Source organism: Pongo pygmaeus, chromosome 19 (genome assembly GCF_028885625.2).
Source record: "Pongo pygmaeus isolate AG05252 chromosome 19, NHGRI_mPonPyg2-v2.0_pri, whole genome shotgun sequence".
Classification (NCBI taxonomy): Eukaryota; Metazoa; Chordata; class Mammalia; order Primates; family Hominidae; genus Pongo; species Pongo pygmaeus.
In genome coordinates this window covers 5,413,405-5,437,403 of record NC_072392.2, presented here as the reverse complement: position 1 = coordinate 5,437,403, position 23,999 = coordinate 5,413,405, and the positions used below count along the sequence as shown (strand labels likewise).

General features: G+C 42.7%; 1 protein-coding gene across 2 annotated transcripts in view; it reads left to right on the top strand.

Moving 5' to 3' along the window:
- Nucleotides 1–23,999, top strand: part of NLRP1 (NLR family pyrin domain containing 1) — a 103,221-nt gene that overhangs the window by 28,950 nt on the left and 50,272 nt on the right. Inside the window, exons 1-5 of one of the 2 annotated variants that reach the window (XM_063655797.1) lie at nt 2,050–2,065; nt 4,354–4,424; nt 4,755–5,032; nt 5,865–6,041; nt 6,786–6,989. In XM_063655797.1, coding sequence (XP_063511867.1) covers nt 4,762–5,032; nt 5,865–6,041; nt 6,786–6,989 — 652 coding nt within the window. In that variant the 5' untranslated portion in view covers nt 2,050–2,065; nt 4,354–4,424; nt 4,755–4,761. Of the gene's footprint in view, nt 1–1,741; nt 2,066–4,353; nt 5,033–5,864; nt 6,042–6,785; nt 6,990–23,999 lie in introns of those variants that run through there. The other variant, XM_054459483.2, reaches the window with a different exon arrangement.

The window sequence follows — 23,999 nt, the reverse complement described above, 5'->3', positions numbered from 1 at the left end:
CAGTGTGCTCTTGCAGTGGCCAGAAGGGCAAGCGGCACCCTTCTCCAGAAGTAAATTTGCCTTGCTGAAAAAATCCTTTATTTGAGTGCTCATTTTCTTTGTGACTCCGAGCTTTTATTTCCAACAATACCAAGCACACACCTGAAGGGACTAGATATTTCCATGTCTATCATCCTGGAAGGAGGATAATCCTGGGGCCTGTGCTAGGAGTGATGTGAATGTAGGACAGCTTGTTCTCTTTCTAAGTATTAGAGCCAGAGGGTCCTGGCCTCCAAAGGGCAGAGGAGGCTGGAGAATCTTGAGGCAGGGCAATGACCTGCCTGTGTGTAATGGAAAGCACCAGAGCTGCAGAGGGCTCCAGCTGGAAAAGGGATAGCAGGGATGATCCTGGACCAGAGAGGGCTCTGAGGACAGTGTGAGCCACAGCTACAGAGAGTGACGCCCTGATGTATTTACCATCCTTCATCCCTGAACCTTGGGGAAGGTCTTGCTCAAAATCATAGCCTCATGTCACGGTCTCAGCTGTGCCGTGAATTGGGAAAATCTTGTCCCACATTTCAGGAATGGGCCAGAAAAGAGCCGTGCCCTAAAATGGTGGTGACAGAGAGGACACCTGGGCCCAGCAACTTCAGGAGGATAGAAATGGGGTCTAAGACCAAAGGGACGACAGCAAGGTAGTCAAGACCAGTCGATCAGAGGGGAACCGAGAACTGACTTCAGAACCCCATGAGGCAATGCCTGGGACACGCTTAGAAATAGGTGGGAGGAGAGGAATTTCAAGGAGGCTGATTTCAAGTTATCCAGATCTGGATTCAGGTCATAGTAATTTGAACCTAAAGAGAAAGCCTCACTGTACTCTGCTGGAGTATTGGCCATACAGATATCCCTCATGAGTTAAGTTTTAATTGAAAATAGCATGACTTGAATAAAAGTGAGTTTTAATGTGTTCCTAAGATGCCTCAAGGAAAGGAAACAAAGACCCAAAGCACCAGAAACAGGGATAACTTTAAAAATTCAGGCTCAGAGAGGGCCAGGGGGTCCTCTCCACCAAACCCATGAGGCTGCTTCAATGCACAGAAAGTACTTGAGTGCCATCTAGTGGCCAGAGTGAGTAGCTGTTTAGAAGGATAAAAAGGAAAGCGTTCAGAAGACGTTCAATGGCTGTGGTATTGATTGTGCTGACATTGTGGGCCAGGCACTGATTTAGGCATAGCGGATACAATAGTGAACAAAACAAGCCAAGTCCTGTCTCCAGGGACCTAACATCCTATTGGCAGGAGGGGGTGACAGAAGGTAAACAAATAAACAAGTCTGTAACGTCAGGCAGTAATAAGTGTCATGCGGAAAAATGAAGCAGGGAATGGAGGAATACTACTTTACAGAAGGTTGGATAGCACAACTCTGAATATCTGGGGAAACCATTCCAAGACAATGGAAAGACTAGTGCAAAGGCCCTGGAGTGAGAGTATTCTTGGCATATTCAAGGAACAGGGAAGAGACTAAGAGGATCCAGTGAGGGAGGGGGATAGGGTAGGAGATAATGCTGGAGAGATATCAGGGGCTAGATCATGCAGCCCCTGGGAGCCATTGGGAGGACTTTGGGGGATTTGGAGAGTTTTTTGTTGTTGTTGTTGTCGTTGTTTGGTTTGGTTTGGTTTTGTTTGAGACTGTGTTTCACTCTTGCCACCCAGGCTGGAGTGCAATGGTGCGCTCTCATCTCACTTCAATCTCTGCCTCCCAGGTTCAAGCAATTCTCCTGCCTCAGCCTCCTGAAGGATTACGGCATGCGCCACCACACCCGGATAATTTTTTTTGTATTATAATTATTAGAGATGGGATTTCACCATGTTAGCCAGGCTGGTCTTGAACTCCTGACCTCAGGTGATCTGCCCGCCTCAGCCTCCCAAAGTGCTGAGATTATAGGCATGAGCCACTGTACCTGGCTGGATTTGGGAAGTTTTTTATTTCATAGGGACAGGGTCTTGCCATGTTTCCCAGACTGGTCTTGAACGCCTGGCCTCAAGCGATCCTCCCGCCTCAGCCTCCCACAGTGCTGGGATTACAGGTATGAGTCACCGCGCCTTTGGTTGGACTTTGGTTTTTACTCAGAGTGAGATGGGGAGTATGGGAAAGTTTTGAGCTGAGAAGTGACCTGACCTAATTTATGCTTTAAGTGGATAATTCTGGCTGCTAGACTGAGAGTAGACAGTAAAGGGGCAGCATCAGCATGGGTGGGGAACACGTGGGAGGCTAGCACAATGATCCCAGTAAGAGATGACTGAAGGCTGGACCAGCAGCCCCAGTGGGCGTGGTGGGAAGGGTCAGGTTTCTGATCTATTTAACAGGTTGAGTGGATCTCCAGTGGCCAGTGATTTAATCAATTGTGCCTATGAAGTGAAACCTCCAAGAAAACCCCACAGTTTTGTTTGTTTGGGGTTTGGAGAGCTTCCAGTGAAGCAGGGAGGTGCAGGGAAAGTAGGGTGCCCAAGAGGGCAAGGAAGCGCTGTGCCCCTTCCCCACCCACACTTGATCTCGGCATCTCTTCCATTGGGCTATTCCTGAGCCATGTCCTTCGTCATGAACCGATAATAAACAAAGTGCTTTTCTCAGTCCTGTGAGTCATTTCAGCAAATTATTGAACCTGCCGGGGACTGTGGGAACCCTTGAATTTGTCACCAAGTCAGACAGAGATGCCAGTGGTCTGGGCACCCCATTTGCAACTGGCATCTGATGTGAGGCCAGCTCTTCACTGAGCCCCTAAACCTGTGAGGTTTGATGCCGACTCCAGGCAGTTAGTATCGGAATTGCACTGTAGGACACCAGTTGGTGTCTAGAGAGTTGGTGCCAGAACTGGCTGGTGTGAGGAGGAAAAAAAGCCCACACAGCCCTCCTCCAGGCCATTCTTCCCGCTACATGGAGTCTCAGGGTCCTTCACAGAGTGCTCAGAGCCTCCCGATCATCCCACTTTTAGCACAGCGCTTTTCCACTTCTGGTCAGTCTGATATTAGAATGTCCTACAATGTGCTTATTAGCTATTTTTTTAAAACTAACATTTATAAAATTTATTTAGGCCAGGCACGGAGGCTCACACCTGTAATCCCAACACTTTGGGAGGCCGAAGTGGGCGGATCACCTCGGATCAGGAGTTCGAGACCAGCCTGGCTTAACATGGTGAAACACCATCTCTACTAAAAATACAAAAAAATTAGCCAGGCATGGTGGCGAGCGCCTGTAATCCCAGCTGTCCAGGAGGCTGAGGCAGGAGAATCGCTGGAAACTGGGAGGTGGAGGGAGGTTGCAGTGAGCCAAGATCTTGCCACTGCACTCCAGCCTGGGCGAGAGAGACAGACTCTAAGGCCTTTTGCTGAATTGAAGCCTCTTGATAAACCTGTGATATCCCATTTAATAGATGGGCAAACTGAGGCTCAAAGAAATAAATCAGGCACATAAGGAGTCCTTGTCCAAGCAAGCCGTGGGTTGAAGCCTGGGCTCTGCCAGTCCAAGTGAAACCAAAGCATCTCCAGAGATTCCTGGTGGTGTGTTACATCAGCAAATGAGTTAGGTAATGTCATTCCTCAAACTGAAGTCAGTGGCATCTTGCAGATTCCACGAAAGAGGAAGTCTGCACCTAGCTCCCGGAGGCCTGCTTGCAAGAATGAGGAAGGGGCTGTTCTGCTTTCAGGTGGAAATGTTCACCAGCTAAGTGCTGGGCTGCGCAGAAGGCAAACAGCCCCCTGGGCCTGGAACACATGCTTTAGTGCCCCTGGTAGCATGGCAGGACATGCAGTGCAACTCAAGAAGCTCCCAAAACCATGAGAGGCTGGGAAAAATGCTCCCTGGCCCAGTTCTAATGTTTCCCAATAAGGAGCTGCCCGGGCAGACACAGGGGGCCCCACCCATCCTGAGAGGCTGGGCCTGGGCTGCAGACACAACTGCTTGGAGAGTCTGCATCCTGGCTCTGCAGACAGGCTCTAGGTGATGGGCTGGCGGAGTGCCCATGTGGAGATGCACGCACCGTGTTTAGTATGGGCCTGTACCTGCTGCAGTGTCAGCTAGTCTGGGCCTGTGCCCCTCGTCCACCTACAGATGCCATGTGGCCTGTCTGAATATGTGACTCTGAGTCTCGTCTGCTCAGGCCTGGTTTGATCCTACCCCCTGGCTACGCCCCTTGTGGGTTTCTTCTGGGTGACATTTCCTTCCTGCTCTTGTTGACTGGGGGCTGTTCTTGCTGGCTGGTGCCCCAGGGCCTGGAGAGGTCTGAAGAGACCTGGGAGCCAGCAGTCCTGGGCTCCGCTCTGGGTTCTGAAAGCCCATTCCCTGCTCTGAGGCTCCTCCCACCCCACCTCTTCTCAGCCTTGCAGCTCAAGGGTTGATCTCAGGAGTCCAGGACCCAGGAGAGGGAAGAATCTGAGGAACACAGAACAGTGAGTGTTGCCCACACCCCATCCCCCATCACCACATCTCCCCTCACCCTCACCCTCCCTGCCTGACCCTGGGCCCCATCCCAGCACCTCCCTATCAGCTGACTTCTTCCAGTGTCTCACAGACCCCTCTGGGCTCCTCCCTCCCCTAGCTTTTCCTACCACACTCCCCCTCTATCGGCGTCTATCTGCAGGTGCCCTGGGGTTTATAAAACTGGGTTCTGAATGCTGAATAAGAGACGGTAAGAGCCAAGGCAAAGGACAGCACTGTTCTCTGCCTGCCTGATACCCTCACCACCCGTGAACATCCCCCAGACACCCCCTTAACTCCAGGACAGAGATGGCTGGCGGAGCCTGGGGCCGCCTGGCCTGTTACTTGGAGTTCCTGAAGAAGGAGGAGCTGAAGGAGTTCCAGCTTCTGCTCGCCAATAAAGCGCACTCCAGGAGCTCTTCGGGTGAGACACCCGCTCAGCCAGAGAAGACGAGTGGCATGGAGGTGGCCTCGTACCTGGTGGCTCAGTATGGGGAGCAGCGGGCCTGGGACCTAGCCCTCCATACCTGGGAGCAGATGGGGCTGAGGTCACTGTGCGCCCAAGCCCAGGAAGGAGCAGGTGAGTGGACAAAGGACCCCTCTGCCCGCGGGACATCCCCTGGCCCCCATGCCTGCCGTGCCCTCTTGGGACCCCACCACTGAGCCCTCCCTGCCAGGCCTTCCTCTGGGCAGTGACACGGAACTGCCCTCTCAAAGGGGGATCCAAGCCTCAGACTATGCTGGAGCTGGGAGACTTGCTGGGGGGCCCTTGCTGCACCTCAGAGCCCCACACCCTCTTCTATTTCAAGTGCATTCCCGGTACTCGCCTGGCATTGTAGTTATGAGCACGGACTTGGGAGTCAGGCACTATCACCAGTCCTGGCACTATCACCCTGGGCCAATCACTTCACTGCTCTCAGCCTATTTATCTGTCTGCAAAATGAGAGAGTGAGAGCCGCCTCCCTGAGCTGTGTGAGGGTTAAAAGAGATCATCCAGGTTAAACATTTAGCACAGAGTCTGATATACAGTAAGTGCTCAATAAATAAGATCTCCCATTGCTGTTGTTGCTGCTGCTGCTGTTATTATTACTATTAGCCGCCCTGGGTTGCAGATGCCGTTGGCCCAATAAAGCACAGCTGAGGCTCAGTAGGAGTCGTGATTTACACAGGGAGATAGTCAGGACCAAGACAGATATGCAAATTTCCTGATCCTAGATCAGGACTTTTTGCCTAGCAGTATCTGTAAGAACATCATTCTTCAGACAAGCCTCTAGAGGAAGTTGTAGAGGGCTGCAGCAGGTTCACTGGTGTATCCTGACCTCTCTTGGTTGAGAGAGGAGACCAGCTCAGTTCCCTGGCACCTGCCCCTGCCCTTCTGATGTGTCTCCAACCTCTTTGTCTCTTTTCTGTAGGCCACTCTCCCTCATTCCCCTACAGCCCAAGTGAACCCCACCTGGGGTCTCCCAGCCAACCCACCTCCACCGCAGTGCTGATGCCCTGGATCCATGAATTGCCGGCGGGGTGCACCCAGGGCTCAGAGAGGAGGGTTTTGAGACAGCTGCCTGACACATCTGGACGCCGCTGGAGAGGTGAGGCTTGCTGAGTCAGGCCAACAGCCCTGGGTGGAGCTGTGAATCAGCTGGTGGGCCCCACCCAGAGGATCATGTCTGTGCATGGGGACCTGACATGGGGGACAGCAGAGGAAGGATAGGGTTGCCAGGATGGGCTGTGAGAGGTAGGCCTGGAAATGATCTTTCAGGGACCTTCCGTGCTGAGATTGCACCCTTCCTCATTTGGCAGATGGGGAAGCTGAGACCCATGTGGGTCAGGCAATGAGTCTTACCTAACTGGGTGCCCAACTCGTGACATGGTCCTTGCCCAAGGAGAACTCAGCTCATAATATTGATGGGCTCTGAAGATCCTTAGGGTCAGGATGGTCCAGAAGTTCCAAGGAGGACTCTGTTTTCCAGACAGACCCCAAGAAGAGGCTAGGCTTAGTCCTCGGCCCAAGCCAGCTCCCTCACATGACTTCTCTCTTCACTACTAAGAGAATAAAATTGTCCCTCTACTTCAACATGGTTTTCTTTTTTTTTTTTTTTTAATTATTATTATTTTTTTCTTTTATTATTATTATTATTATTATCATTATTATACTTTAGGTTTTATGGTACATGTGCGCAATGTGCAGGTAAGTTACATATGTATACATCAACATGGTTTTCAAAATATTATTAAGACCCATCTCTCAGGACTGTTGTGAGAGTTTAAAATATATGCACCTAAAAGAAAATAAATGTTCAGTAAATGGTGATTTTTCTTTTCATTCCCCCCAGAAATCTCTTCCTCACTCCTCTACCAAGCTCTTCCAAGCTCCCCAGACTATGAGTCTCCAAGCCAGGAGTCACCCAACGCCCCCACATCCACAGCAGTGCTGGGGAGCTGGGGATCCCCACCTCAGCCCAGCCTAGCACCCAGAGAGCAGGAGGCTCCTGGGACCCAATGGCCTCTGGATGAAATGTCAGGAATTTACTATGCAGGTGAGACCCTACTGAGCTCCTGACGGGGTGGTGAGGTGGGAGAGACAAATGCATGGACAAAGAGTCCCCTGGGGACCAGGTTGGCAGGCTGAGCAGAGGTTCTGGAAAACATCTGAAATTTCCCTCAGGAAATCCCACCCTTGGAGCCTCTCCACTGGTCCAAGGCACTGTTTCCAGGAGGCACCTGGGCATTAAAATACAGATGTGTTACCCAGCACATCTGGGGACAACAGAGCAAGGATGAGGGAGCCTGGGTGGGGTTACACATCACCTGGTTTACTGGACAGGGCACTGGCCTGGGGTCAGGAGAGCTGGATTCAATTTCCACTGAGCTCCTCACCCCACAAGTGGCCTACAGCTAGTCCCATGCCCGTCAGTGCTCACTGGACATGTCCAGGGCTTTACATGTACATTGGACTTAAATTTCACAACCACTCCATGAGATAAATATTGCTATTATCATACCCTGGAGATGAGAAAACCAAGGATTAAAAAGATAGTCTCACAGTTTGTACTAGCAAAGATGGAAATCAGCCTTCACTCTCTCTCACGCAGCAATCCACACCTTTAACTCTTACACAGGGAGTGCCCTCATCTGGGCAATGAGGACAGTCATACTAAAGCCATAGGTACAGAGGCTGCTGATGCCACAGGCTCCTTAACCACTAAACCACGCTGCCTCTCAATGCCAGGGGATGCCTCCTTTGAAATCTGACGGATTTTAAGTTAAAAGGATTTCTTCTGCACCCAGCAAGGAGTGAACTTATAGATTTCGTGGTCCTATATGGCTTAGGATCAAAGTGTATCAGTTTACTTAATTACTTACACCACCTGTCCTTCAAAAAAAGAACCATGTAACAAACCTGCACATATACCACCTGAGTCTAAAATAAAAAATAAATAAACTCATATTTTTAAAATCTTGATAGGGTATATAAGGAAAGAGCAACATTCAAGTTAAACTAAGGAAAACAGAAAGTCAAGAAAGGAAGATTCTAATACTTGACTCTAAGTTGTTCCTTTCTATATCTGAGAATCACAAAGATAACTTTTTCTAAGAATTATTTTGTAAATTAAAAAATCCAAACAACAAAGACAATTAAAACTGAAAAACAGAAAAGAAGGAAGATAGGAAGAATATAAAGACATATCACAGCCTTCTATAGAAGCATAAAAATGCAATAACCTTAAAAGTGAAAAAAACAAGTATGAAAACCACAAAGACTAACTCATTGCTATAAATAAAGTTTCCATCAATTGTGGGCATTCTAGCAACACTGGCAAAAGGGGAAATATAATGGGTTACACAATACCTGTTACTCAATAGAAAAGACCAATGCAAGGGAAATAACATTTTTCCCTGATTCTAAATTCTAAGGGAATTCTTCAAATAGGGAACTTAAAAAAAAGACAACAACAAACTTTTATTTTAGTTTCAGAAACACATGTGCAGGTTTGTTATATAGGTAAATTACGTGTCACAAGTGTTTGGTGTACAGATTATCTTGTCGCCCAGGTAATAAGCATGGTACCTGTTAAGTTGGGTTTTTTGTTTGTTTTTGTTTTTGTTTTTTGTTTGTTGTTCTTTGGGTTTTTTTGAGACAGAGTCTTGCTCGGTCACCCAGGCTGGAGTGCAGTGGCGTGATCTCCACTCACTGCAAGCTCCACCTCCTGGGTTCACGCCATTCTCCTGCCTCAGCCTCCCGAGTCGCTGGGACTACAGGTACCCGCCACGAAGCCCTGCTAATTTTTTGTATTTTTAGTAGAGATGGGGTTTCACCATGTTAGCCAGGCTGGTTTCGAACTCCTGATCCGAGGTGATCCACCCACCTCGGCCACCCAAAGTGCTAGGATTACAGGTGTGAGCCACCGCACCTGGCCCAGTAGTTTTTTAATCCTTACCCTCCTCCCACTCTTCACCCTCAAAAGGTCCCAGTGTCTATTGTTCCTTTTACGTGTCCATGTGTACACAATGTTTACCTCTAACTTATGAATGAGAACATGCAGTATTTCGTTGTCTGTTCCTGTGTTAGTTCACTTATAATGCTCTACAGCTCCATCCAAGTTGCTGCAAAGGCATGATCTCATTCTTTTTTCTGGCTGTGTAGTATTCCATGTGTAAATGTACCACATTTTCTTTAGTCTATGGTTGATTCCATATTGGTGCTGTTGTGACTAGTGCTGCAATAAACATATATGTACATGCATCTTTATGGTAGAATGACTTACATTCCTTTGGGTATATACCCAATAATGGGATTGCTAGATTGAATGATAGTTCAAAGTTCTTTGGGACAGTGGCTGAACTAATTTACATTCTTACCAGCAGTGTATAAGTGTTCCTGTTTCTCTGCAATCTCACCAATATCTGTTATTTTTTGACTTTTAAATTATAGCCATTCTGATTGGTGTAGAACAGTATCTCATTGTGGGTTTGATTTGCATTTTTCTTTTTTTTTTTTTTTTTTCTTTTTCCCCAGAGAAGGTCTCATTTTTATTCTATTCTGGCCTTCAACTGATGGAATGAGAGCCACCCACATCAGGGAGGGTGATCTTCTTTTTTTTTTTTTTTTTTTTAATACTTTAAGTTCTAGGGTACATGTGCACAATGTGCAGGTTTGTTACATGTGTATACATGTGCCATGCTGGTGTGGTGCACCCATTAACTCGTCATTTACATTAGGTATATCTCCTAATGCTATCCCTCCCCCCTCCCCCCACCCCACGACAGGCCCTGGTGTGTGATATTCCCCTTCCTGTGTCCATGTGTTCTCATTGTTCAATTCCCACCTATGAGTGAGAACATGTGGCGTTTGGTTTTTTGTCCCTGCGATAGTTTGCTGAGAATGATGGTTTCCAGCTTCATCCACGTCCCTACAAAGGACATGAACTCATCCTTTTTTATGGCTGCATAGTATTCCATGGTGTATATGTGCCACTTTTTCTTAATCCAGTCTATCATTGATGGACATTTGAGTTGGTTCCAAGTCTTTGCTATTGTAAATAGTGCCACAATAAACATACGTGTGCATGTGTCTTTATAGCAGCATGATTTATAATCCTTTGGGTATATACCTAGTAATGAGATGGCTGGGTCAAATGGTATTTCTAGTTCTAGATCCTTGAGGAATTGCCACACTGTCTTCCACAATGGTTGAACCAGTTTACAGTCCCACCAACAGTGTAAAAGTGTTCCTATTTCTCCACATCCTCTCCAGCACCTGTTGTTTCCTGACTTTTTAATGATCGCCATTCTAACTTGTATGAGATGGTATCTCATTGTGGTTTTGATTTGCATCTCTAATGGCCAGTGATGGTGAGCATTTTTTCATGTGTCTGTTGGCTGCATAAATGTCTTCTTTTGAGAAGTGTCTGTTCATATCTTTCACCCACTTTTTGATGGAGTTGTTTGTTTTTTTCTTGTAAATTTGAGTTCTTTGTAGATTCTGGATATTAGCCCTTTGTTAGATGAGTAGATTGCAAAAATTTTGTCCCATTCTGTAGGTTACCTGTTCACTCTGATGGTAGTTTCTTTTGCTGTGCAGAAGCTCTTTAGTTTAATTAGATCTCATTTGTCAATTTTGGCTCTTGTTGCCATTGCTTTGAATGTTTTAGATGTGAAGTCCTTGCCCATGCCTATGTCCTGAGTGGTATTGCCTAGGTTTTCTTCTAGGGTTTTTATGGTTTTAGGGCTAACGTTTAAGTCTTTAATCCATCTTGAATTAATTTTTGTATAAGGTGTAAGGAAGGGATCCAGTTTCAGCTTCCTACATATGGCTAGCCAGTTTTCCCAGCACCATTTATTAAATGGGGAATCCTTTCCCCATTGCTTGTTTTTCTCAGGTTTGTCAAAGATCAGATGGTTGTAGATGTGCGGTATTATTTCTGAGGGCTCTGTTCTGTTCCACTGGTCTATATCTCTATTTTGGTACTGGTACCATGCTGTTTTGGTTACTGTAGCCTTGTAGTATAGTTTGAAGTCAGGTAGCATGATGCCTCCAGCTTTGTTCTTTTGGCTTAGGATTGTCTTGGCAATGTGGGCTCTTTTTTGGTTCCATATGAACTTTAAAGTAGTTTTTTCCAGTTCTGTGAAGAAAGTCATTGGTAGCTTGATGGGGATGGCATTAAATCTATAAATTACCTTGGGCAGTATGGCCATTTTCACAATATTGATTCTTCTATCCATGAGCATGGAATGTTCTTCCATTTGTTTGTGTCCTCTTTTATTTCATTGAGCAGTGGTTTGTAGTTCTCTTTGAAGAGGTCCTTCACATCCTTTGTAAGTTGGATTCCTAGGTATTTTATTCTCTTTGAAGCAATTGTGAATGGGAGTTCACTCAAGATTTGGCTCTCTATTTGTCTGTTATTGGTGTGTAAGAATGCTTGTGATTTTTGCACATTGATTTTGTATCCTGAGACTTTGCTGAAGTTGCTTATCAGCTTAAGGAGATTTTGGGCTGAGACGATGGGGTTTTCTAAATACACAATCATGTCGTCTGCAAACAGGGACAATTTGACTTCCTCTTTTCCTAATTGAATGCCCTTTATTTCTTTCTCCTGCCTGATTGCCCTGGCCAGAACTTCCAACACTATGTTGAACAGGAGTGGTGAGAGAGGGCATCCCTGTCTTGTGCCAGTTTTCAAAGGGAATGCTTCCAGTTTTTGCCCATTCAGTATGATATTGGCTGTCGGTTTGTCATAAATAGCTCTTATTATTTTGAGATACATCCCATCAATACCTAATTTATTGAGGGTTTTTAGCATGAAGTGCTGTTGAATTTTGTCAAAGGCCTTTTCTGCATCTATTGAGATAATCGTGGTTTTTGTCTTTGGTTCTGTTTATATGCTGGATTACGTTTATTGATTTGCATATGTTGAACCAGCCTTAGCATCCCAGGGATGAAGCCCACTTGATCATGGTGGATAAGCTTTTTGATGTGCTGCTGGATTCACTTTGCCAGTATTTTATTGAGGATTTTTGCATCAATGTTAATCAGGGATATTGGTCTAAAATTCCTTTTTTTTGTTGTGTCTCTGCCAGGCTTTGGTATCAGGATGATGCTTGCTTCGTAAAATGAGTTAGGGAGGATTCCCTCTTTTTCTATTGATTGGAATAGTTTCAGAAGGAATGGTACCAGCTCCTCCTTGTACCTCTGGTAGAATTCGGCTGTGATTCTGTCTGGATTGGTAGGCTATTATTTATTGCCTCAATTTCAGAGCCTGTTATTGGTCTATTCAGGAATTCAGCTTCTTCCTGGTTTAGTCTTGGACGGGTGTATGTGTCCAGGAATTTATCCATTTCTTCTAGATTTTCTAGTTTATTTGCATAGAGGTGTTTATAGTATTCTCTGATGGTAGTTTGTATTTCTGTGGGATCGGTGGTGATATCCCCTTTATCATTTCTTATTGCGTCTATTTGATTCTTCTCTTTTCTTCTTTATTCATCTTGCTAGCGGTCTATCAATTTTGTTGATCTTTTCAAAAAACCAGCTCCTGGATTCATTGATTTTTTGAAGGGTTTTTTGTGTCTCTGTCTCCTTCTGCTGCTCTGATCTTAGTTATTTCTTACCTTCTGCTAGCTTTTGAATGTGTTTGCTCTTGCTTCTCTAGTTCTTTCTATTGTGATGTTAGGGTGTCAATTTTAGATCTTTCCTGCTTTCTCTTGTGGGCATTTAGTGCTATAAATTTCCCTCTACACACTGCTTTAAATGTGTCCCAGAGATTCTGGTATGTTGTGTCTTTGTTCTCATTGGTTTCAAAGAACATCTTTATTTCTGCCTTCATTTTGTTATGTACCCAGTAGTCATTCAGGGGCAGGTTGTTCAGTTCCCATGTAGTTGAGCGGTTTTGAGTGAGTCTCTTAATCCTGAGTTCTAGTTTGATTGCACTGAATGGTCTGAGAGACAGTTTGTTATAATTTCTGTTCTTTTACATTTGCTGAGGAGTGCTTTACTTCCAACTATGTGGTCAATTTTGGAATAAGTGTGGTGTGGTGCTGAGAAGAATGTATATTCTGTTGATTTGGGGTGGAGAGTTCTATAGATGTCTGTTAGATCCCTTGGTGCAGAGCTGAGTTCAATTCCTGGATATCCTTTTTAACTTTCTGTCTCGTTGATCTGTCTAATGTTGACGGGGGTGTTAGTCTCCCATTATTATTGTGTGGGAGTCTTAAGTCTCTTTGTAGGCCTCTAAGGTCTTGCTTTATGAATCTGGGTGTTCCTGTATTGGGTGCATATATATTTAGAATAGTTAGCTCTTCTTGTTGAATTGATCCCTTTACCATTATGTAATGGCCTTCTTTGTCTCTTTTGATCTTTGTTGGTTTAAAGTCTGTTTTATCAGAGACTAGGATTGCAACCCCTGCCTTTTTTTGTTTTCCATTTGCTTGGTAGATCTTCCTCCATCCCTTTATTTTGAGCCTATGTGTGTCTCTGCACGTGAGATGGGTCTCCTGAATACATGACACTGATGGGTCTTGACTCTTTATCCAATTTGCCAGGCTGTGTCTTTTAATTGGAGCATTTAGCCCATTTACATTTAAGGTTAATATTGTTATGTGTGAATTTGATCGTGTCATTATGATGTTAGCTGGTTATTTTGCTCATGAGTTGATGCAGTTTCTTCCTAGCATCGGTGGTCTTTACAGTTTGGCATGTTTTTGCAGTGGCTGGTACCGGTTATTCCTTTCCATATTTAGTGCTTCCTTCAGGAGCTCTTGTAGGGCAGGCCTGGTGGTGACAAAATGTCTCAGCATTTACTTGTCTGTAAAGGATTTTATTTCTCCTTCACTTATGAAGCTTAGTTTGGCTGGATATGAAATTCTGGGTCGAAAATTCTTTTCTTTAAGAAAGTTGAATATTGCCGGGCATGGTGGCTGACGCCTGTAATCCCAGCATTTTGGGAGGCCGAGACAGGCAGATCATGAGGTCAGGAGATCGAGACCATCCTGGCTAACATGGTGAAACCCCATCTCTACTAAAAAATACAAAAAAAATTAGCCAGGCGTGGTGGCGGGCACCTGTAGTCCCAGCTACTCAGGAGGCTAAGGCAGAAGAATGGCATGAATCTGGGAGGCAGAGCTTGCAGTGAGCTGAGATCACGCCACTGCACTCCAGCCTGGGCGACAGAGCGAGACTCCATCTCAAAAAAAAAAAAAAAGAATGTTGAATATTGGCCCCTACTCTCTTCTGGCTTGTAGAGTTTCTGCCGAGAGATCCACTGTTAGTCTGATGGGCTTCCCTTTGTGGGTAACCCGACCTTTCTCTCTGGTTGCCCTTAACATTTTTTCCTTCATTTCAACTTTGGTGAATCTGACAATTATGTGTCTTGGAGTTGCTCTTCTCAAGGAGTATCTTTGTGGTGTTCTCTGTAACTCCTGAATTTGAATGTTGGCCTGCCTTGCTAGGTTGGGGAAGTTCTCCTGGATAATATCCTGCAGAGTGTTTTCCAACTTGGTTCCATTCTCCCCGTCACTTTCAGGTACACTAATCAGACATAGATTTGGTCTTTTCACATAGTCCCATATTTCTTGGAGGCTTTGTTCGTTTCTTTTTACTCTTTTTTCTCTGAACTTCTCTTCTCGCTTCATTTCATTCATTTGGTCTTCAATCACTGATACCCTTTCTTCCAGTTGATCGAATCGGCTACTGAAGCTTGTGCATTCTTCACGTAGTTCTCGTGCCATGGTTTTCAGCTCCATCAGGTCATTTAAGGACTTCTCTACACTGGTTATTCTAGTTAGCCATTTGTCTAATCTTTTTTCAAGGTTTTTAGCTTCTTTGCGATGGATTTGAACTTCCTCCTTTAGCTCGGAGAAGTTTGATCTTCTGAAGCCTTCTTCTCTCAACTCATCAAAGTCATTCTCCGTCCAGCTTTGTTCCATTGCTGGCGAGGAGCTACGTTCCTTTGGAGGGGGAGAGGCACTCTGATTTTTAGAATTTTCAGCTTTTCTGCTCTGTTTTTTCCCCATCTTTGTGGTTTTATCTACCTTTGGTCTCTGATGATGGTGACATAAAGATGGAGTTTTGGTGTGGATGTCCTTTCTGTTTATTAGTTTTCCTTCTAACAGTCAGGACCCTCAGCTGCAGGTCTGTTGGAGTTTGCTGGAGGTCCACTCCAGACCCTGTTTGCCTGGGTATCAGCAGCAGAGGCTGCAGAACAGCGAATATTGCTAAACAGCAAATGTTGCTGCCTGATCCTTCCTCTGGAAGCTTCATCTCAGAGAGGTACCCAGCTGTGTGAGGTGTCAGTCTGCCCCTACTTGGGGGTGCCTCCCAGTTAGGCTACTCAGGGGTCAGGGACCCACTTGAGGAGGCAGTCTGTCTGTTCTCAGATCTCAAACTACATGCTGGGAGAACCACTGCTCTCTTCAAAGCTGTCAAACAGGGACATTTAAGTCTGCAGAGGTTTCTGCTGCCTTTTGTTTGGCTATGCCCTGCCCCCAGAGGTGGAGTCTACAGAGGCAGGCAGGCCTTCTTGAGCCGCGGTGGGCTCCACCCAGTTCGAGCTTCCCAGCTGCTTTGTTTACCTACTCAAGCCTCAGTAATGGCAGGCGCCCCTCCCCCAGCCTCACTGCCACCTTGCAGTTCAATCTCAGACTGCTGTGCTAGCAATAAGTGAGGCTCCGTGGGTGTGGGACCCTCTGAGCCAGGCGCAGGATATAATCTCCTGGTGTGCCGTTTGCTAAGACCGTTGGAAAAGCGCAGTATTAGAGTGGGAGTGACCCAATTTTCCAGGTGCCATCTGTCACAGCTTCCCTTGGCTAGGAAAGGGAATTCCCTGTCCCCTTGCACTTCCCAGGTGAAGTGATGCCTCGCCCTGCTTTGGCTCATGCTCGGTGGGCTGCACCCACTGTCCTGCACCCACTGTCCGACAAGCCCCAGTGAGATGAACCTGGTACCTCAGTTGGAAATACAGAAATCACCCGTCTTCTGCATTGCTCACCCTGGGAGCTGTAGACTGGAGCTGTTCCTATTCGGCCATCTTGGAACCACCCCAATTTGCATTTTTCTAATAATAAGTGATGTTGAGCATTTTTTCATATGCTGTTGGCCATATGTATGTCTTCTTTTGAAGAGTCTATTGGTGTCCTTTGTCCACTTTTTTTTTGAGACAAAGTATCACACTGTCATCCAAGCTGGAATGCAGTGGTGAAATCTCTGCTCATTGCAACCTCCACCTCATGGACTCAAGGGATTCTCCTGCCTCACCCTCCCAAGTAGCTGAGATTACAGGTGTGCACCACTACGCCCAGCTAATTTTTGTATTTTTTAGTAGAAATGGTCTGTTGGCCAGGCTGGTCTCGAATTCCTCACCTCAAGTGATCTGCCCACCTCAGTCCCCAAAGTGGTGGGATTACAGGCATGAGCCACCATGCCTGGCCATTTGTCCACTTTTTAATGGGATTGTTTTTGGCTTGTAAATGTGTTTAAGTTCCTTATAGATTCTGGATATTCCAACTTTGTCAGGTGGGTAGTTTGCAAATATTTTCTCCCATTCTGTGGATTGTCTGTTTATTTTGTGGGTAGTTTCTTTTGCTGTGCAGAAGTTCTTTAGTTTAATTAGGTCCCATTTGTCAATTTTTGTTTTCACTGCAATTGTTTTTGGCATCTTCCTCATGAAATTTTTGCCAGGACCTATGTTCAGAATGGTATTTCCTAGGTTTTCTTCAAGGGTTTTTAAAGTTCTAGGTTTTACGTTTAAGACTTTCATCCATCTTCCATTGATCTTTGTATATAGTATAAGGAAGGGGTCCAGTTTCAATCTTCTGCATATGGCTAGCCAGTTATCTCAGCATCACTTATTGAATAGGGAATCCTTTCCCTATTGCTTGTTTTTGTCAACATTATCAAAGATCAGATGGTTGTAGGTATACAGCTTTATTTCTGGGCATTTTATTCTGTTCCATTGGTCTATGTGTCTGTTTTTGTATCAGTAGTATGCTGTTTTGGTTACTGTTGCATTGTAGTATAGTTTAAAAATAGGTAATGTGATGCCTCCAGATTTGTTATTTTTTACTTAGAATTGCTTTGGCTATTTGGGCTCTTTTTTGGTTCCATATTAATTTTAGATTTTTTTTCTAATTATGTGAAGAATGTCATTGGTTGTTTGCTAGGAATAGCATTGAATCTGTAAATTGCTTGGAGTAGTATGGCCGTTTTAACAACATTGATTATTCCTATTCATGAGCATGGAATGCTTTCCGTTTGTGTGTGTGTCATCGCTGATTTCCTTCAGCAGTGTTTTGTAGTTCTTGCTATAGAGATCTTTCACAATCCTGGTTAGATGTATTCCTAGGTACTTTTTTGTGGCTATTGTGAATGGGATTGCATTCTTGATTTGGCGCTTATTGCACAATGTTATATAATACTTATTACCCAATAGAAGAAATTGATTTTGTATCCTGAAACTGCTGAAGTTGTTTATCAGATCTAGCAGATTTGGGACAGAGACTAGGAGGTTTTCTAGGTATAAAATCATAACATCTGCAAACAGAGATACTTTGACTTCCTCTCCTCCTATTTGGATGTCTTTTACTTCTTCCTCTTACCTGATTGCTCTGGGTAGGACTTCTAGTACTATGTTGAATAGATGGTGAGAATGAGCATCCTTGTCTTGTTCTGGTTCTCAAGGAGAATACTTCCAGTTTTTGCTCATTCAGTGTGATGTTGGCTGTGGTTTTGTCATAAATGGCCCTTATTATTTTGAGGTATACTCCTTCAGTGTCTAGTTTGTTGAGAGTTTTAACATTACAGGATGTTGAATTTTATCAAATGCCTTTTCTGCATCTGTTGAGATGATCATGTGGGGGCTTTTTTACTTCTATTTATGTGATAGATCACATTTATTGATTTGCATATGTTGAATCAAACATGCATTCCAGAGATAAAACCTATCTGGTTGTGGTGAATTCGCTTTTTGACGTGCTGCTGGATTCAGTTTGCTAATATTTTGCTGAAGATTTTTGCACCTATGTTCATCGCAGATATTGTCCTTAAGTTTTCTTCTTTTGTTGTGTCTCTGCCAGGTTTTGGTATCAGAATGATACCAAACTCATAGAATGATACCTAACTCATAGAATGAGTTAGAGAGGAGTCACCTCCTCCTCAATTTTTTGGAATAGTTTCAGTAGAAATTGTACCAGCTCTTCTTTATGTGTCTGGTAGAATTCAGCTGTGAATCTATCTGGTCCTCGCCTTTTTCTGGTTGTTAGAATTTTTATTACTGATTCCATTTTAGAACTCATTATTGCTCTGTTCAGAGTTTTAATTTCTTCCTGGTTCAGTCTTAGGGATTTATTTCTTGTAGGTTTTTCTAGTTTCTGTGTATAGAGGTGTTCATAATAGTCTCTGAGGGTTTTTTATATTTCCGTGGGGTCAGTGGTAATGTCCTCTTTGTCATTTCTGGTTGTGTTTATTTGGATCTTCTGTCTTTTTTTTTCTTTATTAGTCTAGCTAGTGGGCTATCGATCTTATTTATTCTTCCAAAGAATGAACTTTTGGTTTTGTTGATCTTTTGTATGGTTTTTTTCATCTCAATTTCATTCAGTTCAGCTCTGATTTTGGTTATTTCTTGTCTTCTGCTAGCTTTGGGATTGATCTTGCTCTTGTTTTTCTAATTCTTTTATTTGTGATGTTAGGTTGCTAATTTGAGATTTTTCTAACTTTTTCATATGGGCATTTACTGCTATAAACTTTTCTCTTAACACTGCTTTATCTGTGTCCCAGAGAATTGGTATATTGTATCTTTGTTCTCATTGGTTTCAAAGAATTTTTTTATTTCTGCCTTAATTTCATTGTTTACCCAAAAGCCACTCAGGAGCAGGTTGTTTAATTTCCATGAATTGTATGGTTTTGAGCTGTCTTCTTAATATTGATTTTTTTTAATTGTGCAGTGGTCCAAGAGTGTGGCTGGTATGATTTGGGTTTTTTTAAATTTGCTGAGAACTTTTTATGGCAGATTGTGTGGTTGATTTTACAGTATATGCCATGTGCAAATGAGAAGAATATATATTCTGTTGTTTGGGGTGGAGAGTTCTGTAGATGTCTGTTAGGCCCATTTGGTCAAGTGTCGAATTTAGGTCCCAAATATCTTTGTTAGTATTCTGCCTCGATGATCTGTTCAATACTGTCAGTGGGTGTTGAAGTCTCCCATTATTACTATATGGTTTTCTAAGTCTCTTCATCAGTCTCTAAGAACTTGTCTTATGAATCTGGGTGCTCCTGTATTGGGTGCATATATATTCATAATAGTTAAGTCTTCTTGTTGAATTGAACCCTTTATTATTATGTGATGCCTTTCTTTGTCTTTTTTGATTGCTGTTGATTTGAAGTCTGTTTTGTGTGAAATTAGAATGGCAATCTATGCTTTTGTTTGTTTTCCATTTGCTTGGTAGATTTTTCCCCATCCCTTTACTTTGAGCCTATGAATGTCATTGCATGTGAGATGGATCTCTTGAAGACAGTATCCAGTTGGGCCATGCTTCTTTATTGAACTTGCCACTGTGTGCCTTTTAATGGGAGCATTTAGCCCATTTACATTCAGATTAATATTGATATGTGTGAGTTTGATCCTGTCATCGTGTTGTTAGCTGATTATTTTGCAGACTTGATTTTGTAGTTGCTTGATAGTATCAATGGACTGTGTATTTAGTGTGTTTATGGTGGCCAGTGATGGTCTTTTGTTTCCATATTTAGCACTCCCTTAAGAACCTCTTGTAAGGCAGGTCTGGTAATAAATTCCCTTAGCATTTGCTTGTTTGAAAAGGATCTTATTTCTCCTTCACTTATAAGGCTTAGTTTGGCTGTATATGAAATTCTTGGTTGGCGCACAGTCATAGTGGTGGTGGCCACAGGGGTGCTTGTGTCACTTTTTAATGAAGTTAAAGGTGGCTTTAGGTGGCTTAGAAGAGACAGAGACTGTATGTTTGGCAGAAAGTAAGGGAAGAGAACAAGAGTCTCTGCCTGGTAACCTAGATAATTCAACCAGATTTTGTCTAAGACTATTAAGGTGGTACCTCTATGACTGTGCAAGAACCACAGCATTACTGGGCTTAGGGTGCCCTCTAAAGCAGAAATGCCTTAGATCACAAAACTCAAGTCCTTTCAAATCTGGAAAGCCTTTCCAAAAAGGCTGCCTATAAATAAGCCTGGACAGTGACGACTGCAATAAATACTCAACTCTTCATTGCCCAGACACTGAAGAACATCTACTAGCATTAACACCATCTAGGAAAACATGACCTCACCATAAGGCATCAGGAACCAATTCTAGAGAAAGAGAGATATGTGACCTTTCAGACAGAATTCAAAATAGCTGTGTTGAGGAAACTCAGAGAAACTCAAGATAACACACAGAAGGAATTCAGAATTCTAGCAGATAAATTTAATAAAGAGATTGAAATAATTAAAAAGAATCAAACAGAAATTCTGGAGCTGAAAAAATTCAATTTGCATACTGAAGAATGCATCAGAGTCCTTTCATAGCAGAATGGATCCAGCAGAAGAAACAATTAGCTTGAAGACAGGCTATTTGAAAATACACAGAAGGGACAAAAGAAAAAAGAATAAAAAACAATGAAACACACCTGCGGGATCTAGAAAATAGCCTCAAAATGGCAAATCTAAGAGTTATTGGCTTAAGAAGGAGGTAGTGAAAGAAATAGGAGTAGAAGTTTTATTCAAAGGGATAAGAGAAAACTTCCCAAACCTAGAGAAAGATATCCAAGCACAAGAAGGTTTTAGAACACCAAGTAGATTTAACCCAAAGTAGACTACCTCAAGGCATTTAATAATCAAACTCCCAAAGGTCAAGGATAAAGAAAGGATCTTAAAAGCAGCAAGAGAAAAGAAATAAGTAACATGCCATGGAGTTCCAATACATCTGGCAGCAGACTTTTCATGGAAACCTTACAGGCCAGGAGAGAGTGGCATGACATATTTAAAGTTCTGAAGGAAAGAAAACTTTTACCCTAAATAGTATATCTGGTGAAAATATCCTTCAAACATGAAGGAGAAATAAAGATTTTCCCAAACAAAAGCTGAAGGATTTCATCAATACCAAACCCATCCTACAAGAAATGCTAAAAGGAGTACTTCAATCAAAAAGAGAAGAACATTAATGAGCAATCATCACCTGAAGGTAAAAAACTTACTCATAATAGTAAGTACACCGAAAAACAGAATATTTTTACAATGTAACTGTGGTGTATAACCTCTCTTACCCTAAGTAGACAGACTAGATGATGAACCAATCAAGAATAATAACTACAACAACTTTTCAAGACACAGTAAAATAAGATATAAATAGAAACAACAAAAAGTTTAAAAAGCTGGGAAATGAAGTTTTTATTAGTTTTCTTTCTGTTTGTTTATCCAAATAGTGTTAAGTTGTTATCAGATTAAAATAATGGATTGTAAGATGGTATTTGCAAGCCTCATGGTAACCTCAAACCAAAAAACATAAAATGGATACACAAAAAATAAAAATCAAGAAACCAAACTATATCACCAGAGAAAATCATCTTCACTAGAGGAAGACAGGAATAAAACAAAGAAAGAAGAGAAGATCACAAAACAAGCAGAAAACAATAAAATGGCAGGAGTAAGTCTTTACTTATCAATAATAAGTAATGTAAATGGACTAAACTATCCAATCAAAAGACATAGACTGGCTGAATGAATGAAAAAACAAGAACCAATGATCTGTTCCCTACAAGAAACACATTTCACCTGTAAAGACACACATAAACAGAAAATAAAGTGATGGAAAAATATATTCCATGCCAGTGGAAAACAAAAAAGAGCAGACGTCACTATACTTGTATCAGACAAAATAGATTTCAGAACAAAAACTATACAAAGAGAGACAAAGAAGGTCACTATATAATGATAATGGAGTCAATTCAGCAAGAGGATATAACAATTTTAAATATATATGCACCCAACACAGGAACACCCAGATATGTAAAGGAAATATTATTAGAGCTGAAGAGAGAGACAGGCCTCAATACAATAATAGCTGGAGATTTAACACCCCACTTTTAGCATTTCCAGACAGAAAATCAGCAAAGAAACGTCAAACTTAATCTGCATTACAGACCAAATGGATCTAATAGATATTTATGGAACATTCCATCCAAGAGCTGCAGAATACACATTCTTTTCCTCAGCACATGGATCTTTCTCAAGGATACACCGTATATTAGCTCACAAAACAAGTCTTAAAACATTCAAAAAATTAAAATAATATCAAGCATCTTCTCTGACTACAATGCAATAAAATTAGAAATTAATAATAGGAATTTAGAAAACTACATAAATACATGAAAATTAAACAATATGCTCCTGAATGACCAGTGGGTCAATGAAGAAATTAAGAACAAAATAAAGAAAGAAAAATGTCTTGAAACAAATAATCATGGAAACACAATATACCAAAACCTATGGGATATATTAAGAGACAAGTTTATAGCTATAAGTGCCTACATCAAAAAAGAGGAAAAACTTCAAATAAACAATCTAATGATGCATCTTAAAGAACCAGAAAAGCAGGAACAAACCAAACCCACTATTAGTAGATGAAAAGAAATAATAAAGATCAGAGCAGAAATAAATGAAATTAAAAAGAAAAAATACAAAAGATCAATGAAACAAAAAGTTGATTTTTTGAAAAGTTAAACAAAATCGACAAACCTTTAGCCAAGCTAAGAAAAAAAGAGAGAAGATCTAAATAAATAAAATCAGAAATGAAAAAGGAAACATTTCAGCTGATATTGCAGAAATTCAAGGGATCATTAGTGGCTGCTATGAGCAATTATATGCCAATAAATTGGAAAATCTAGAAGAAATGGACAAATCTCTAGATACATACAGCCTACCAAGACTGAACTAGGAAGAAATCCAAAACCTAAACAGACCAATAACAAGTAACAAGATGGAAGCCATAATAAAAAGTCTTACAGTGAAGAAAAGCCAAGGACCGGATGGCTTCACTGCTGAAATTCTACCAAACATTTAAGAAGAACTAGTATCAGTCCTACTGAAACTACTTCGAAAACATAGAGGAGGAAGGACTATTACCAGACTCATTCTCTGAGGCCAGTATTACCTTGATACCAAAACCAGACAAAAACACATCAAAAAATTGACTAAAAACTTAAATCTAAGACCTCAAACTATGAAGCTACTACAAGAAAACATTGGGGGAAATCTCCAGGACATTGGTCTGCAAAGATTTCTTGAGCAATAACACGCAAGCATAGGCAACCAAAGCAAACATGGACAAACAAGATCATGTCAAGTTAAAAAGCTTCTGCACAGTGAGGGATACAATAAACAAAGTAAAGAGACAACCCACAGAATGGGAGGAAGTATTTGTAAACTACCCTTCAGACAAGGGATTAATAACTAGAATATATAAGGAGCTCAAATGACTCTATAGGAAAAAATCTAAAATTCGATCAAAAAATGGTTAAAAGATTTGAATAGACGTTTCTCAGAAGAAGATATACAAATGGCAAACAGGCATATGAAAAGGCACTCAACATCACTGATAGTCAGAGAAATGAAAATGAAAACTACAATATCACCTCACCCCAGCTAAAATGGCTTTTATCCAAAAGACAGGCAAGAACAAATTCTTGTGAGGGTGTGGAGAAAAGGAAACTCTCGTACACTGTTGGTGGGAACGTAAATTAGTACAACCACTATGGAGAACAGTTTGGAGTTTCCTCAAAAAACTAAAAATTGGCCAGGTGCAGTGGCTCATGCCTGTAATCCCAGCACTTTGGGAGGCCAAGGTGGGCAGATCACAAGGTCAGGAGATTGAGACCATCCTGGCTAACACAGCGAAACCCCATCTCTACTAAAAACACAAAAAATTAGCTGGGTGCGGTGGCGGGGCACCTGTAGTCCCAGCTACTCGGGAGGCTGAGGCAGCAGAATGGTGTGAACCCAGGGAGGCACAGCTTGCAGTGAGCCAAGATTGCACCACTGCACTCCAGCCTGGGCG